Raw genomic sequence first — 19872 nt, 5'->3', positions numbered from 1 at the left:
AATCGAATGATCGCATCCACTTCCAATAGCCTTTATTAGAGAATATTGAACCTTTTAACCAAGCCTCGCGGGGAATGGCTCAGGGGTTGTTAACGCCGCTGCGTTTTCTTTTCCAGATACTATCGAACCCTCGATAACTCGCACCCACATAACGTGGAAAACTAGCAAGTCGAAATGCAACTTACTTTAATCCTCGCGAAGCCTCATAATAGCCAGGGCTGGGTTCGTTCAAATTCTTAGATATTCATTTTTCGTTTTCACATATTTTTCAATCTGCTGCTTTCACGTGAATCCTCTTTCCGAACGTAATAGAAACAGCTGATAGTTCATATTGCTGCTAGCAAGTGATGTAGGTGGAACGATTGAATCAAAATGACACCAAATTACTGCGTTGTTGGGATTAAGGATGCAGGATCTACGCTCACATTTATTTCGTTCCTTAATCATTTCAATTGGTTGAAAATAATGCAACAGCAATTTTAAATTCTTTAAATGTTTCTTCCGTTCTCACCAGCGTCAATAAACGACAACAAATATTGCCATTCCAAAAACTAAAATAATTACTAAAATACTACTTTTTGTTTTCAATTTAATTATCGCAATGTGTTAATTGGCACAAAGTGTTCATAACAGAAATACGTCAATATGGCTTTTCAAAATTATTCTACAACGTAAAAACAGAATTTTAAGTAGCAGATGATAAGTTTGTCAATAACTAAATGATTAATACATGATGTCGTGCACATTTTCAACCTGCCTTGTTTCCTTCATAAATATATTATAAAATCTTTAAAAGACGACCACGATGACGTCGAATTACAGATTATTGATACAACCGTCAAACAAGATGCAAGCAAGATTATCAGTTTATTCAGCCAACAACTTTCGTATTATTCTCAAATAGAATATTATGTCTGCAGAAGGGAAGAGAAAAGAAATCTTTTAGTTCCGTATCATCTTTATTCTAACAGTGAATACTATAAAACCGTAAAACTCTACTGGCGGAGTTGATTAATTTTGATCTAGATTGCTGTTTATCGCAAATGACTCATTGAATCTACAATTCACAACGCATATTTTAAAGCAGTATAATTAGCAATATGACTATAATCATAATTGAATATTTATCAGGGGTGAATGGTAGAATTTTGTGAACAAATCATGCAATCGTATTTCATACACATTTAAACATATACATAAGCATATGTATTTTTTGTGACATAGAAATTCGCAGTTCTTCGAGCATTCTTGTAATATCATGAGAACCATATGTAAAAAGTGAACAGTTTCTCGTTTTTGGTATCTTATACACTGTACTGCAATGTGGTGAAATGCAATTGTGGATCCAAAAAGTATTTGAATAAATTTCTCATTCTCGAGAAATTGAGATGTAAATATAAAATATAAAATATAAAATATAAAATATAAAATATAAAATATAAAATATAAAATATAAAATATAAAATATAAAATATAAAATATAAAATATAAAATATAGAATATAAAATATAGAATATAAAATATAGAATATAAAATATAGAATATAAAATATAGAATATAAAATATAGAATATAAAATATAGAATATAAAATATAGAATATAAAATATAGAATATAAAATATAGAATATAAAATATAGAATATAAAATATAGAATATAAAATATAGAATATAAAATATAGAATATAAAATATAGAATATAAAATATAGAATATAAAATATAGAATATAAAATATAGAATATAAAATATAGAATATAAAATATAGAATATAAAATATAGAATATAAAATATAGAATATAAAATATAGAATATAAAATATAGAATATAAAATATAGAATATAAAATATAGAATATAAAATATAGAATATAAAATATAGAATATAAAATATAGAATATAAAATATAGAATATAAAATATAGAATATAAAATATAGAATATAAAATATAGAATATAAAATATAGAATATAAAATATAGAATATAAAATATAGAATATAAAATATAGAATATAAAATATAGAATATAAAATATAGAATATAAAATATAGAATATAAAATATAGAATATAAAATATAGAATATAAAATATAGAATATAAAATATAGAATATAAAATATAGAATATAAAATATAGAATATAAAATATAGAATATAAAATATAGAATATAAAATATAGAATATAAAATATAGAATATAAAATATAGAATATAAAATATAGAATATAAAATATAGAATATAAAATATAGAATATAAAATATAGAATATAAAATATAGAATATAAAATATAGAATATAAAATATAGAATATAAAATATAGAATATAAAATATAGAATATAAAATATAGAATATAAAATATAGAATATAAAATATAGAATATAAAATATAGAATATAAAATATAGAATATAAAATATAGAATATAAAATATAGAATATAAAATATAGAATATAAAATATAGAATATAAAATATAGAATATAAAATATAGAATATAAAATATAAAATATAAAATATAAAATATAAAATATAAAATATAAAATATAAAATATAAAATATAAAATATAAAATATAAAATATAAAATATAAAATATAAAATATAAAATATAAAATATAAAATATAAAATATAAAATATAAAATATAAAATATAAAATATAAAATATAAAATATAAAATATAAAATATAAAATATAAAATATAAAATATAAAATATAAAATATAAAATATAAAATAATATAAAATATAGAGTATAGAAGTGAAAAACTGGTCAGCGAGTATTTTTGCGAGCGACTACTCGCCTAAAATAGTTAAATATAATTGTATATTGTCAGTAGGTACTATTTTCATGATATTCTACTTACGCAAAGATATTACTTTTTAATGAAAATATCAAAAAAATTAATGCTCGTTCATGTGAATAAGTTGCACAATCTCAATGGTATTCTTCTATAATGTCTAGAAATTCAAGTCTCAGTACTTTCGCTTTCAGCGCACAATCGAGCTCGCGCAAAATGGAAGGATAAACCGCAGAGTAAAGGGGGTAATAAATCATAAAAGCGAAGAACTATAGCCAGAGTCGAGTACAAGTTTTTAATTTTCATCGCCTGAAAAACGGGGAACCTTGAAACCCGTTGAATATCGGTATTGATTTATTGCCGATTTAATGAGACACGATGCATCTAACGAAGCAAAGGGGAGTATCGCACAACAAGCAAAATATTGTTCGGCTCCGCAACGGTAGCTACTCGCGACCGAATCAACGGGGAGTCATTCACGTTGAATGAAAAACCCCGGGTTCTGGCGAGCCTTTGATCGATTATTCATATTTCACAATCGATGTGTTTGTCTGAAAGAGAAAGAATAAAGCCATCAGTTGCCATGGGAAACATCGGTGTCTTTGTCCCGGAGTCGCGATGCGTGTATTCTTTGTTGGTTTCATAAATTACCAATGATACAAAATTCCTCAATGGTCGTTCCCAAACTTTTTCTTTAAACATGATTTTAATTTAATTCCCCTAGCAGTAAAATCCGGATTATATGCATTTTTAACTAAACGATTTTGTGCATTTCTGACAAAAATGAATAGGTAAAATGCAAAACTGTCAAGACATTAAGACTGACTGACAATTTAACGTTTTTCTTATCTTCGACTTATTAAAGTTGTTACAAGAAGGAATATGTACATTTTGTTTAACTTTTATCTCTTACGATTAATATGATTTTGCATAAAAACTTGCGGTCTACTTATGCCAAACGTCATGAAGTACAAGAAACATAAACGATTAAGAGGTGTAATGAGTCGGCGGAACACAACATAGTAACAACATTAGAAGACTCTACAAGTATTGTTACACATAAGTCTGTTAAATCTATTAAGGTAGTATGTAGTTCCTATTTCACATCAGTTTGTTGTAATTGAGATACAACATTTTTATTTTGCATAATGATATACAGTCTACTGATCAGTTTATGGAAAATTCAATTGTAATGCAATTTTGGATTTTTAAGTCCACAATATTTGACGACAGAAATTCTCAATTTTAATTCACAGTATTAGCACAAATGGTTCTAAAATGCAAATCTTAAATATTTTAAATATTATATTGATTGATCTCTTTCTGTCTGTGTCGTGATCCCAGTAAACGATCTGCTCTTGGTTTGCTAGGAATTTGCCACCAAATTGAAGCTAAAACGAGGGCAGACTCTGCCCTCGTGTAGAGGGCAGGTCGGTCGCACTAAGAGCAGACCTAACATTGCTCTAAGAGTAGATATCGGGCAAAATCCAAGTAAACCTCGCTGTAGAAGGGAAAACAGAACTAAATTATTGAGAATACACGGATTGGACTGACTGGGAAGATGTATATCTTTCAAACATGACGTTATAAATGAAGCATAATTTCTCTTGGTTTAAAGTGTACAGCAAAAATAGACGAGATATTATCATGGAATCTTTTGCTAAATTATTTCTGAGGAGAGTACGATGGTTCAACGCGAAATCACGTTCTTGATTACATTATTACGAGCAACGAAGGAAGAAACTACGATAAAAAAAAATGTATTATGGACTGTTTATGTGTTTTCTTTGCGTCACTGGAGAGTGTCAGAATCGTGGGTGTTAGGCGTACAACCGCATAAAGAGAACTAACGTATACTCGTAGCGATGCTCAAACTCGATATGTTGTTACGCCTTTATTGCTTAAAACCGCAAGAAGCTTTGCACTCGCCTAATACCACATGTGTGTCACGTAATGAAAGGTATCGGCGCTTCTCTTAACCTTCGTTCGCAACACAGTGCGACGACGCGACGATGCGACAAATCTGGTTACTCGACGGACCCGTTCAAGCCGTGAAGACAGTGGCAACTGACAGACAGTTAGGCTACTCAGGTAATTTGTCTTTATGTTTCTGAAACCGGACGAAATCATCGGCAGACGTCCCGAGCTTTTATCACACCTCGCGGCGTTCTACTTCTATAAGGTTTTTACGAGCAGTTTGCATGCAACCTGTACTTTAAGTCAATTAGGGTGCTTAAGGGGTTACGTGCACCTAGAAATGATAAAAGCGAATTGGGAATTTCGCACCTACAAATCGTGAATTTAAAAATTGACTGATTTTACACATTTTTTTTATATTTTATACGTCCCTACCATGCCCCATTCTATAAAATACCATATTCTAAAGTATTACACTTATAATAAATAGCTTAATAAAGATTACTTAAGCTTTGTTTTATCTGAAGACAATTACAATATCACATATATTTATAATTTTTAGAATATTAACGAATCTAACATATTAGTCATTTAAGTATGTCTTACAGCAAATAAATGACTAGTTTCATTAAATCGCAATTAATTAAAATAATCCCCGAACATTATCGGAAGATAATAAGATAACAGAGAAAAATGACAGTCGGATAGGTATGTGTTCATACAGAAAATGAGCTTTCTGTAATATTTATTTCAAAAGATTGAATTTGCAGACATGCCTGTAATCAACCAATTAAGTTGTAAGCATTAAACAAACTCATATTTATTTACCAGTTTCTATAAATTTCTCAAACATCTAAAATAGTCTTAACATTCACTGTTTGAAAGGGGTTAAGAGCAGTTTTAATCATTCAATGACAAACCGATTTAATTTTTAAACCATTAAAACTCTGGAATTAGAATATAGTTTCAGACTACGGGTTTAGGATTATTAAATTAGATTACTGAATCTGTGTCGATTTTTCTGGGATATCGGTTGGTAATAAATACCAGCGCGACAAGATGGTGCCAGTTAGTCATCGATCAGTAGCCGCGCACAAGCACTCTGTTGAAGCGATCATCTGTGGCATTCACACATTAATAAACTGGCTGTTGTAGAGAAAATGAACTCGTTTTAAGAATTCATTTATATCCCTTTGATGTTCGCTCAAGAAATGAGATATTTATAAACTTATCACAACCAGTAAACACATAATAAATAATATACTTCTATTTATATCTTATACTTTTATGAATATACCATATATAGTGTGTATAAATCGTATATACATTACGTATAAATAAATATTTCTTTTACGAACATTCATTTATTATCTTTCACATTCAATAAATTTCGTTTGTATAAACAATGTTTGATAAGTAATTTCCAGACTACATACTTTAAAACGAGGACATCAGAAAGATATGCTTATAAACTGATTTGACGCCTACCACACAAGATTCTACATGATATTAATTGAATATTTCACTAAAAATAATATTAATTTGATAGTGATTTGAGTGCGGTGGAAAATTGGATTATTTGCTAAATAATTTATCTATCATCAACAGCGTTAAAGAAGTTACATAAAAAGATAAATAATTAAATCAATAAAACGTTTATATTCATCCATTCCTTCAAGTAATGTTTAATATTATACGGTGGTTCTTGTATTTATTTGTTTTTACTAAAATATTAGGCTATCTCGCCAACCTTCTGAGTAAAATCACATTATTAAACTTTTTTCTAGTTCGCAGATTTCCTTTTCATAGCCAAATACTATAGTTTGAACTTTTGCAAGTGAATTGAATTTTTCACATTTACTTTTTATTTCTTTGATTAGAACCTCGTGAAGAAATCCATAAAATACATACAATCAACAGTGTAAAAACAACAGTAGTGATGAAGAACATAAAAAAACATAAGTCTTGTATTCACCTAACACACGTCTCCATTAAAAAATAACTAATTCATCCATTTCACAAAAAATTCATTCTAAAAATCATTTCTCATACAGAAAATTTATATTTTTTTATTACTCATTTCTAAAAGTCGCATTAACTCCTAGGTCGTTAGCGAATGCAAAAATTATAAACATTCACAATAATAAACAGTAGTTTACATGATATAATTTATGATTAGACCGCAAATCTTTGAGCAAAATGAAAATGTTCTATTTCAATTGCAACAAGCAAGAGTTACATAAAAATTTGTGGAATGTAACAGCATTTTTAAATTCACCTCGTGTATTCGCTGTATGATATTCCGCCTCACTCACATTTGTCATTTGTCATGCATAAAACCAACAGTTTAGTTATGACGTATCCTTGAATGGTTATCAGTAGATTAACATGTATGGTACAATGTTATACTTTATTGTACATATAATACAGTGGATCCTTCCGACTCTAGAAAAATGATCGTAAAATCATATCTTAAAATCAAATCGTAAAAATAAATAGTACAACCATAAGTCTAGGTTCATTTTCAAGCTTGAAGCCTCTACTTTCGCAAAGCAATGTTCATTTTCCTGTAAGATATGTTTACACGTTGCTGCAGGTGGAAAACTAAAAACTTATTTTCCCTCAAAAATGCTGAAAATTGAAACGTCTTTAAAAACTTTCAATCATTTTTCTCCATTAAGCCTCCTCTTTACAACGATTCCTTTACGGAGAAACAAGTTCGGTCGTGTAAAGCTCTCATGATGTAACTTACACTACAGCAAAGATGGCGGTTCACCTTTCATTCAATATTCAATAAATCGACTAGAAACAACCGTAGTTCAATGTTTAAGATGTTCTTATAAAGAGGGAGCTGCAATCTTTAAACATATGGCAGTTTCAGTGACGAAAACACTTTTTTTATATTTTAAAAAATCTTAGAATAAAATGAACAATAGATTATGAAACTAGAGACTTCTAGCTTTAAAATGACTCCAAATTATTTGCAGTACGATCGTTTCTCACGAAATGATGGCAGTATAAATCTTTTCGAAAATCGATTATTTGGTGTTCCAATACTTCTTGGGTGCACTGTATACGTACAGGGTGTTTTCATTACTTGTAATAATTTGAGAAAATGATATATACAAAAGTTGCATGGTATAGAGGGGGAAATATTGCGATGTGAACATTTTTTACGTGCGCGAAGGCATTTAGGAGACATCAAGGTCACCTTGATTTCTTTAAATGGAAAGACCTACAATTCTGCGTAAAACTGTATGGTATTTTCAATACTTATCTACTACGTGGAAGCTAGTAGTCGCTCGAACTGATCTCTCTCAACTTGAATATGGTCAGTATAGTATATGGAAAATTATTTCAATAATATCTCATTGACTATTAGATTCAGGACATATAGATTCAGGTCACTACAGTTTCACGCAGAATTGGATACTCTATCGATCCATGGTACAAAAGGTAGGTTTCTCCATTTAAAGAACTCAAGGTGACCTCGAAATCTCCAAAACGCCTTCGCGCACATAAAAAATGTTCACATCGCAATATTTCCCCCCCTTTACGTAATGGAAATGTTCAACGGTAGACAAAGTTCCTCCCCCTCCCCCGCCCACCCTGTATATTAGGCAGCTTTTACGGAAAAAGAAAATTCTGGAATGTTATTTTTTTGAAACCATGGGATATACGAAACGAAACCTTGTCCTTGTTTCGATTAAAGCGGCGGCACGGTTGCGGGAGGAATAACAACGTGATCTAGTTCTTTTCTTGTTGCATCAGCCCCATGGCCGTAGCATGGAAATAATTCGGTTAATAGGAACAGAGGAAGAGACGTAGACACGATGACAAATTTATCCGTCGTTTAGCAGCGGCGAAAAATAGCGGCTTTAATCCCCGAGAAAATGAATACCATGATCTCGTTAGCCGCGATACACGCCGTGGAAATGAAAAACTCCGAATCGGATCGGCGAATCACGGAGACACGTAATTCCGGGTATTGCGGAGTCCCGGGGTTGATTTGCATTTCGATGCAATTACCATTCAACGGGGTAATCTCATTTACGTCAATTATTATGGCTCGCGAAAGCTCAGAAAATGTTATTCCAGTAACTTGCGTACGTAGATGCCTCGTGTAACGAATATTAATCCTCCGCACACGTGTATGAGCATTTTATGACGTCGATATGCAAGTAATTTCCCGATAATTTGACACAGTCATTATTTTTATTTCAGTAATACCAACATTTGGCGCGATTAGTTAAATATTTTTCGATACTTCTATGAACATACGTCAATGTTGTTAAGCTATTACGCGATATCGGTATAGGTAATCGAGGGAAACCGTGTTTAATAGAAAATAAGATTGCATGATATTTGTTATAGTAAATGCTAAAGACTATTATCACGGTTTTTATTATTTTAATCTACTTCGAAAAACTATCTTTTCACTGTAATTGGTGCAAGATAAAATCGTAGAAATAGTTTTGGTTATGTAATATTATAGTGTTCGTTTTTGAATACTCTATTTCAAGTTATACTACATAATTGGACACAAATTAAATGCTGTATGCAGTTACGTTACCGAAGCGTAAGGTAATATTCGAATGCAAACATTGATATAAAGACGCGATCTATGACAAAACAATTGATGTAACTACACTTAGTGCATTAACCTTTACTCTTTAGCTCCGGATGCAGGTATTCAGTACAATTTTTACCGGACGCAGAACCATATTGCTAATCATCAACAAACCAGACGCGATTTTTTATGATATTTAATATTCCTTTCACTTCAGGCATCAAGAAGTACGAAATGCATGCAACACGTTTGATACATTGAGTTAGAACAGTTACACAGCACTTAGCCAAGAAATAGTTTATTCTTCTCGTGTATTATCATGTAAAATTAATTACATACAATTGTAAGTTTGCAAATATATAAAAATATGTATTCTGTCTCATTCGTAATGAACTCCTAGATTATTACTAGAAATTAGCAAAATAATAACAAATTATTATCAATTATTAAATGGAATTTATAAAGCTTCACGAAATGTTGGACATTTATTACACGATTATAATTTATTATTATAATAAGTAAACAGCGAATTTGATGTATTTATAACAAAAATGAGTAGGTATAATTTAAACCAGTAAAAACATTAGAAAAATTTTAAAATACGTTTGTATCATTTTCAACCTATTGAACATATTAAAAAAGAAAATAAATTTTTATTTCGCTCCACTTTGTTGCAATTCAGGTAGAACATTTTTATTTTGCAGGAAAAATCCGCTGTCGAGTCATAAGATATTCAATAAGCAAAATTTACCTAAGATCACCATTATTTATGTTTATACTAACTTTGAATCTTTCAACACAAATATAAGTATAACTGAAAGTTATCAAAGATTTACAACCAACATGCGCCTTTTATTCCAATAACAAATATGTCATTAACGAGTTGGAATTGCGGTATAATCGTAGAAATGGAATAACTGATATACGCTGAAGAAGTAAACGTAATGGTTAATGAAACAATATTACGTATTACGAAGTAGTGTGATATCGAATAAAGAGAGTCCATTAGAAAGTTTGTATAATTTAAAGAAATCAATAAAAAGATTATACAGAGTTTTCGACTACAGGTGGGTGAAAATTTATGGGGTGGTTCTCCATGACAATGTAAGACGAAAATGAAGAGAAAAAAATTGCGATTTCGGCTTCATTTTTTAATTATTAACAATTGAAAATCCGCCTAAAAGGCAGCAACCCGATCAACAGAGGTGTACATTGCATACGTCACAGAGATGTACGACAGTAGCGTATCAAGTGACAGATACTCTGCGTGCCTCACAAGAAGTCACCTGGCAGGAATTCGGCAGGAATACAGGTGTAAACCTTCTGATTGAGTCATTCCACACGAATTTTCGGTTCTCTCCGAATTATTGGATAAAGAGTGCGACGTCAAAGCCTAGCTACTTGATACGAACGAGGCCCCCCTTTGATACGTGACTGCCACGCGCCTTTATGACGTAAGCAACGTACACCTCTGTTGGTTGGATTGCCCCATTTCAGGCGGATTTTTAATTTAATTGATAATAACTAGAAAATGAAGCCGAAATCGCAATTTTTTATTCTTCATTTTCGTCTTATATTGTCTTGGAGAACCTCCCCGTAAATTTTCTCCCACCTGTAGTCGAACACAAAATTTGTATACAGGATGTACCAAATAAAATGTTACAAGCTGTTTTCTCAGAATCTAATGAAGATATCGACTTCATTTTGTTTTTTGTCAGTAAAATAGTTAGGAGAGCTAACATTTTAGTATGTATTAAATTTTTTGGAGTTAATCTTCGTTTGAGGGGGGGGGGCTAACACTTTTTAAAATAGAAGGTAGTGTTGACTTTTTGTTGTTGTGATACCTTTCATTAAACTGAATAATATTTCGTTGAACCATTGTTTATTATTCTACATAGTTACAGAGTTCTAGCGAAAAATTTGTTCTGGATTAAAACTCTGAGGAAACGAAAAAGAAATGAATAATATCATAGCAGTAAATATTACATACTATAAGGCGCATTGCATATATACATATCGTCAATTAAACCACTAAATAAACTCTGTAACTATGCGCAATAAAAAAAAAAGGTTCAAATAAATGCTATCGAGTTTAATGAGAGGTAGGTATCGCAATAAGAAAAAATCAATACTACTTCCAATATTAAAAAATGTTGGCCCCCGCCCCCCAAAAATTGTCCCAAAAACATTTAATTCCTGTGAAAATATTAGTCCCCCTTAACCATTTAATTTACAAACAAAATGAAGTGGGTATTTTCATTAGACTCTGAGAAAACAGCTTGTAATAATTTATTTGGTACACTTTGTGTATGGAATAGTTAACACGAAGAGCCCAAATTTTTAAAACAACGTATTTATTTTATATCTATCTGAAACATAAAAACTAAAAATTTCTTGTCCTTATTTCTAAAAATTTCGAAACAATAATTGCTAATTTATTGCATGATTCAGAATATCCCAAGAATCCTTCACAAATAATTTTATGCATTGAAAAATATTTTTAGTAATCGCGGCTTCCCTGCCGTACGGAATTATTGGCTACGTTTCACCATAAATACCCCTACGCACAGTACATTTAATACCGGGCGACTGAAATCATGGTTTTCGAATGCCTACGCGAGGCGAATATTTAAGTTGCAATTTAACAAACGCTGTAAAAGTAATCGTACAATCCTGTTCTTCATTTTCAGTCAGAAGAGACATCATCAGCAATATCACCAGCAACAGCAGCAGCAGCAACATCAACAGCAGCAGTACCAGCAGCAGCAACAGCAACATCGACAAAATCAGCGGCAAAGTCAGCATCAGCCTCAAAATCAGCTTCAACATCAGTACCGGGATCAGCATCAGGATCGAAATCAGAATCAGCATCCATATTCGCAACCGCACGCGCACCAACACCAACACCAACACCAACACCAACACCAACACCAACACCAACACCAACACCAACACCAACACCAACACCAACACCAACACCAACACCAACACCAACACCAACACCAACACCAACACCAACACCAACACCAACACCAACATCAGCATCAACATCAGCACCAGCATCAGCATGCCTCCTGGCACAGGACCACTTTAGCATCCTGACCACGGTAACCTTGACCCTGACCACAAGCCAAGTATTAGTCGTGCTGTACACGGAGAAAGGATTTCCACTAGCCAAGAATACGTATCGACGAGATTCCTTTTGCAGTTACGCCTCAAAAAGAATCCTGAAAGCCCCATCACGACGAAGGGAACGCGAAACGAACCTTTGACCAGTGTCGAAACACATCGAGCATCTACTTCGTCGGCTTCACCGAGATTTTCTTCGTCAAGCCTGCTGGTCCCATTAATCATCTTTGACGCATAGACTTCCCTGAAATACCTCTGTCGAGTGCTCCTGCACACTTCGCAATTTCTTCTTTGAACAGTTTCTACCGCGAGCCCATTCATCGAGTCTTTCTGTTTCACGGTCAATATTTTAAGGCTTTTTCGAACCTTATCACTAGACTGGGGATTTTTATGCAACATAAAAATTGCCTTCATTGATTGCAAGAGATAGGAGCGAATTAAAAGCACCCTGCTTCCTTTAAAAATGTTCTGGCGATGAAACGAATAGGGTAAGGTTGGTTTAGTCGTACCCGATAAAGCAAAATGACCATAAATTGAAAGGAGTACAACGTCGAAAGTTTTTGTATCAACTTTATTGAATATACTGTACATCTCTAACATCAAAAACAAAAAATATTCATGGAAATAGTAATTATCAGCATATACACAAAAAGTTCGAATTGGTACGACTAAGGATACCGATATACACCACGCCAACCAATGTGATTGATTAAAGTGTACCTATTATTGCCGCTAGAACCGCTGTTATTGAGATATTACGTCCAAAATTCGAACGGTACAATCTAGGCAGTGGTACGATTTGACTAGCCTTTCCCTATACCGACATCCTTTTTTCTTTTTAGTTTCTTTCGCCTTTTAAATTTTATATATTTTAAAAAATAGTTATGTAATTTTATATTTAAGTGTAATCATTTTGCCGAATTTTAATTACTAGGGTGCGGATCTTTGTACAAAATAAAATTAAGCAAAAATGTATCTCTTCTACCAATAGTTTCAATGAGTCTGAGCATATTGTTAAACAATATTCTTAAATTCTTCTGATACCTGCTCTGTACTTTGCTTACGCAATTTTTGCTACAGTAAATGCATAAGCTCCACAGTCTACTGATTACTTTGTTTCACTTGTCGAAAAGATTTGATGTTTTGTTATTTAACACTTTGATCGTCTGTCCATTTGCCTCGTTAATACTATACCAATCGATTGTCCATGGAGGATTATGAAGAAATGCTAACTACTTCACTTTGTACGTTTTATAATTTAATCGGGTACACAGAAATGATAAAAGAAACATTTCAAAGCCACTGATTAGATCATTTTTATGGAATTACAGCGTAAGAAAATTACAAATGAGCGATGAACGTGTGAATAAAAATTGTTCTATTACACGATTGTTATGCTAACGACTCCGCATTTATAAATTTTGGATACTGTAATCATCGATTTCGGATCTCGAAAACGTTTCGCTGTTGTTATTCATGTTACTGTACCGATGTTGACGATTTAATTTTTATTTGAAAGATGTGATCTGCGATCGGTGAATGAAACGTTAAAAATTCTACGTTGTCATGTTCGAGATTTTCTGTACCTTCCGAGGACGAATAATTTTTGCAATGTAGGAACAATGATAAATAATATGTTAATTCAAAGTCAGCATCACATCCGTTTGGATACTCTTAAGTTTCATTAATTACTACGTATAAAAATTTGTTTTCATTATTCCAATGTTATTAAGTTTGCCCGTATGTTTACGCATACTTTTACAAATTATTAGACGAGAATAATTTATAGATAATACGTTATCCTTTATTTTCATGTTTTGAATATATAGGAATGAAAGACTATGGTTTCGATGCAATAAACGGTCGTATGTATTTGTCGGTGCTCCGTATTTTGACATTACTAAGACTAACGTCTAATTGATATTGGAAATGCGTGAGTTGATATTGAACGAACAGAAAAGAAAGTTGGAAAATTCGTTTTTTCGATTGCAAAGAGAATCTTTGCCAGAAATCAAATTTCGAGGCTCGATCGTTGTTCTCGCAAACTGGCGAGAGATGACTCACTCGTTCCTTTTAGAAGAAGTAGAACAATCGAGCGTAGCGAGTAGCAAAAGGTATTTACCAGCGGACAGATAGAATGTTGAGATTCTAGTAGAGATAAAGTGTGAGCCGAGAGCAGAATGTAAATAAAACTCGCGAATTTCTCGTGCTGTGCGAAGTGCAATGTATCATAAATGAATGTATTTTCATTGGTATCCGATGGCAACTGGTGGATATACGCGAACGGACATAATGGTGTAAATTATCTTCCGAACGCAGTGAGATCGTTTTACAGAATTTCTGTTTGCGCGCACGGTCTTTTACAAATTAGAATCTTCGATATTATTATTATTATTATTATTATTATAAGCACACCGAATCAAAGAACCGTGTACAGTGGAGAACAAGTATCATTGGTATCTACAAGGCTGATGCTGCCCTCAGCAACGATCATTGGAATTACAAGAACAGAAAGTATATATTTTATATACTGCAACTTGATAACAATATTTTGAAGTAGACCATTTTGCTATTAATGATCGTGGGCGGAACGCGAGATGTTTTATGAGAAGAAGGGAGACTTGACCTTGTAAATGACAATACATTTGATCTTCACTTGAAAACCCTGTACGCACTTGAAAACATTGCTTCACTAGTTTCGAGCTATCAATAGCTCAAAATGATTTTAGTCGAACACTATATATATTTCTAATTTGCATTTAACACGTTGCCTCTTTGATCCACTCTATCTGTGGCCACACATCAAAAGATATTTTTGTACATACATACGTAATATGCATACAATCTTTGTACGAACACAAATATCAATGTTGTCGACGAGAAAGTACAACATATATAATGCATTCGATGAAATTGATATCTTCATTTATAGTAATTAGAGTCAGTCTAGTATTATTGTACTGTCTTGATTAAGAAAAATGAGACAACTTTTCACGTTTCGTTAGTATTAATTCGAACGTGGCTTTGTATATTAACATTGCAAAACTCTAAAACAATTATTTATCTTTTAATGACAATAACGTTAACAAATTTGCATAACTTTTTTATAAGAATAAGCCTGTCTATATGTTCTTATTTTTTTGCTGCTGAACCTTGTTTATTGTCATGTAGAAAACAACCTTCCACGTACACTGGTTTTTATGCAGATAAAGAATTCTGTCGTATTAATCAGTATTTCTTTAAGAAATTGACCCGAAATTTTCAGTTTAAATGCTGATTGCATTAAATGTGTTGCATTATGAAAATTGTTAATAATTAAATTGAAATATTCATTGAGGACCACCAATAACTGCCAAAGCAGAGAACGTGTTATTAAATTAATAGAACTACCAAATGGAAATTGAGAATAATACTAGTTACAACAAGTACGTTATTGTTTATTTTAAAAATGACATAGATTATGGGACCCAATTACTGTGGGAGTGTCAATTACTGTGCCTATATTAATTATACTTATTTTTAAAGCCTAATGAATATTAAAAAAGAGATATATAAATAGAGATATATATGCTTTAAAAATAAGAATATATAATAAATATAGGCACAGTAATTGGTACCCGCACAGTAATTGGGTCCCTTACTCTAGTTCAACTAAATAGATCTTCACAAATGTTTGTTTCCGAATAAACGTTTTCTTTTCAAAACGGTACCTGAATTTCTAAAAAAAAATGCATTCAAGTGCATACAAAAAAATATTCACCAGCGTATCGTGTTTCGCGCAAAATGAAATTGCAATTGACAGAAATTAATCAAAAGATAACTCGTAATGTTTAACAGTAAAGACGTAAGTTTAGTTGTAAGTGATACCAGTGACCCTTTCAAGATAACGTTAAAACAGAAGCATCACTTTCGAACGGACTGTTCATGCAGCACGAAACCTATTAAGCATGTATATTTTCGAATCAACACTATCGATTAATCTTTGCAGAACTTTAATTATACAGTGAAAGTGCATAATCGTTGCATATGACAAAATATTAGTTTTATTTGAAGTGCAAGATATGTTTGAAACCGAATGTTTCTTGTTGATCAATTAACTCGAAAGTTGAGTTTTACATTGCGTTTTGTTTGTTACTTTGTTCTTGCGTTTCTCAAACAATATTCTATTCTATTTTCTGCAATCAACATTAATCGTTACTCGACCATTGTTATAATATCTGTTTGTAATATAAATCATTCTTTCGTCGAGGTTTCGATGAACATGCGAAATAACGTGCAATAACCTTTTCTTTTTTTCATTTCTGAAACCTTTATGGTGATTTATTCCTGCATGTGAACATTCGATGTAAATTGTCATGATAACGAGGAAAACGTTGCAGTCCGATCGAGGCAGGCATCTATGAAATATAAAAATAAATATTTCACACATTCGATGCGGCAATGACGTAACTACCAAAATCATAATTTGAATATTCAGAACTCTGTACCAAGGATTTCAAAAAAGGCAAGCTTCGGCATTGCGTCACTGTCAAAACGAATTAGCGATTTGTACCTTACGTCTAAGTCGAGTTTACATGAAAAAAAAAAGTATTTATTCAATAATTCGTATGCACTATGAGCTATACAAGTTCTATAGCCATTTGAACATAAAATACCGCGAAGATCATTCATACAGTAAGAAACATTGAAAAATTTGCATAAGGAAGGCTTACTTAAACGTTTCGCGTAATCCATCAAAAAGATTTCGTTTAAAAATCATTGTCGTGCCTCGAAATCGATGGAGCCTTTGGTATCGCTTGTCGCGAAGGACTTAATATAGCCGTCACTAATTGGGTCAAATCAATTTTTTATAACCCAGATCCGTCGAGGTTTCAGTTGACCTGTGTACTCATTTGTTTAAAAAAAGTTTCAACTATATGTACTTTTATACGTATAAACGTGCTTGTGTCGAAGGTTGAAGAACGAGCACGAGATACGAAATGCAAGCAATATTGATTACGTAATCTGCTCGTATTGATACATAATCTGTTTCAGCATCAATAAAAGATGACATAAATACTGGGAAACATGAATTACGCAACGAGCTGCGTGAAATATTAACAATTAATAAAGCAAGACAACAATAAAAAGTGAAACTGCATTGCAGACGAAGGAACATGCATAAAAGGGTATTTTATAAAACTTGACGAACATGTCGGAAAAACTATATTGTATAATTTAATATACTCCGATCTGTAGAATGAGTGTGATAACAAAATCCCACACACGTCGAATAAATACTTAATTTAATATGACTTATGTAAGATCGCATTTAACAACTCGATAATAACGAAAATTGGAACATTGTCTCTTGATGTAATACTTAGATTCATTTTGAATCAGCTGTTCGAATCATTCATTACGATACATATCATACCTATACAGTGTAAATAATTACCATTTTTTATTACCATAAAGACTCCTCTGTGTGCTATACAAAATATTTTAAAACAATAGAACAGAATCAACAAGAATTAGCTTTCATTTCGTGAAATTTCCAAGTAGCTACAGTTGTTAAATGGATTATTTTCGATACTTTTTTAGTTGTCGTAAGTGCTTGAACAAATATATTACGCGAACAAGATTAGACGTTTTGTGCAAACGTGACTAGCCAAACGTTCGATCGTTTGGATCAGGACAGTTGAAAGTTCAAAGTACTCTGCTCTCCTGAATGAGTTAATTGTTGGTATGTTCGTTGTATTAACTTGTAAACTCGACTCCGACAAGTGAGATTGAAGTATTCGAGACTCGATCGATGGCACGACCATGTGCATTGAAAAACCGGCAGAAATGTGACTGCGCGTCTGAAACGACGGAAATAGGTGCTATTCGATAGTTAAATGGAAACGAAAAATGTATTTCGACGAACAAAAGGCACGGGAAAAGCGTATAGGTAGATCTTTTAGGTAGAAAATATTTTACATATTGTATACATAGGAAACACAGATGTACCGCGTAACAATGTATGCACAACTAAGTGCACCTATTAAAGAAGACTTCTAAATAACATTTCTCGGTGGTTGTCAATCATTTGCGAACAAATTTAGTTTCATCGGTATGACGAAAATGCGATCAACTGTATTTTTTCAATTAAACCAATTGTAACTTCTTTCATATATCATTGGAAACGTAAAGATTTAAAACTATCGTTTAATATAATTATTTATTGCTGTCTACGTGTAGCATGTAAGATAAAAATTTTAATTCATTTATTTTACATTTATAGTATGTATTCGAAAGGAACATCAAATCTTACGAGTTTCACAATTAAAATTTCTACTTGTAAAATATAATTCTGCCGTATAAGTAGAAGAATTTAATTCGGTATTTTATGTGAGAAACTTTGTTACATAATCAATGAAGTGAAATAGAAATTTTTCCAATTTCTATTATTGTATAACATAATTTCAAACATACTTTCTTAACATTGGTAAATAATTCGCATAATTCTAATTCTATAATTCTAGAAAAATGATACGAACATCATAACACGTGAAAGAAAACACGCAGAATATCTGGCGTGTTTGTTAGCAACTGAACATTGATGGCAAAAATCAACTACGACAGCGCTTTCACTTTCTCAATGCCTGATGAAATTTGTAAAATTCATTAAATTATTTGTCTGTTTAAAACAAAATCAGATTGTCGTCGAATACTGTTATTTGTACAACACAATTATTTATTTTTATTTATTTACCGTTACTTGCCAATTGAACCAACTAGAAATACATAATAGATATTGACAAATTAATGATTTCGTAATGTTATTAATATCATTCCTGAATTTTTGTAACAAACTCGCAAATGTCGTGTAAACGAACACCGAGAAAGACAATTGTTATCAAACGGCGTACGATTTGCTTAACTACGATGTGAATAACAAATGGACACCTCCAACATTTGTACCAGACGAGGTTTCATAACGGAATTGTATACTACGCGTATAGAACTAGATCATACATACATTCGATGTCCGAATATAGGTCCCGATTTGCAGTTAACAAGTTGCCGTGTATTATCGTTGTTCTCCGAAGAATCATACCATACCTGATTTATAGAAAAAGATACGATATATAAAATGCAAGGACAAGTGAAAGTGTCAAATAACTCAGCATATTATGAGCTTTACAATCTCAACAAGTTTAACGACTCACTTATCGACAGCATAAAAATGTTCATTCTGTGTTGAAAATTTGAGAACATCAATAATATTAAACAAAAGCAATTTGATAATTACGTCTAACTAAGCGATACTAGTATTTTTAAAAAGATACTTGCAAGATACAAACACGGAAACAAATAGTTATCTGAAATTTTTCGGAAAAGAATTAATAATAATGATTCTTTATTATATTATTAGTTCAACTTATAATAAGTATACGATACACGAGAAACGCCTCGTACATACTAATATCAATTATAATTACTTCATTCT

The 19872-nt window shown here is 31.7% G+C and overlaps 1 protein-coding gene and 1 long non-coding RNA gene across 2 annotated transcripts in view; both read left to right on the top strand.

Moving 5' to 3' along the window:
* LOC143363809 (uncharacterized) overlaps nucleotides 1–13249 on the top strand; it is a 54805-nt gene extending 41556 nt beyond the window's left edge. The window contains exons 2-3 of the mRNA XM_076804344.1: nucleotides 11960–12376; nucleotides 12478–13249. Coding sequence (XP_076660459.1) covers nucleotides 11960–12371 — 412 coding nt within the window. The 3' untranslated portion in view covers nucleotides 12372–12376; nucleotides 12478–13249. The remainder of the gene's footprint in view (nucleotides 1–11959; nucleotides 12377–12477) is intronic.
* A 354-nt stretch (nucleotides 13250–13603) lies between these two features.
* Nucleotides 13604–19123, top strand: LOC143364167 (uncharacterized). The gene is made up of 2 exons (XR_013084009.1): nucleotides 13604–18737; nucleotides 18776–19123. It is a non-coding gene; the product is annotated as an uncharacterized LOC143364167 (long non-coding RNA).
* The last annotated feature ends 749 nt before the right edge of the window (nucleotides 19124–19872 follow it).

Source organism: Halictus rubicundus, chromosome 2 (genome assembly GCF_050948215.1).
Source record: "Halictus rubicundus isolate RS-2024b chromosome 2, iyHalRubi1_principal, whole genome shotgun sequence".
Taxonomy (NCBI): Eukaryota; Metazoa; Arthropoda; class Insecta; order Hymenoptera; family Halictidae; genus Halictus; species Halictus rubicundus.
This window is presented reverse-complemented; position numbering and strand designations above follow the sequence as displayed.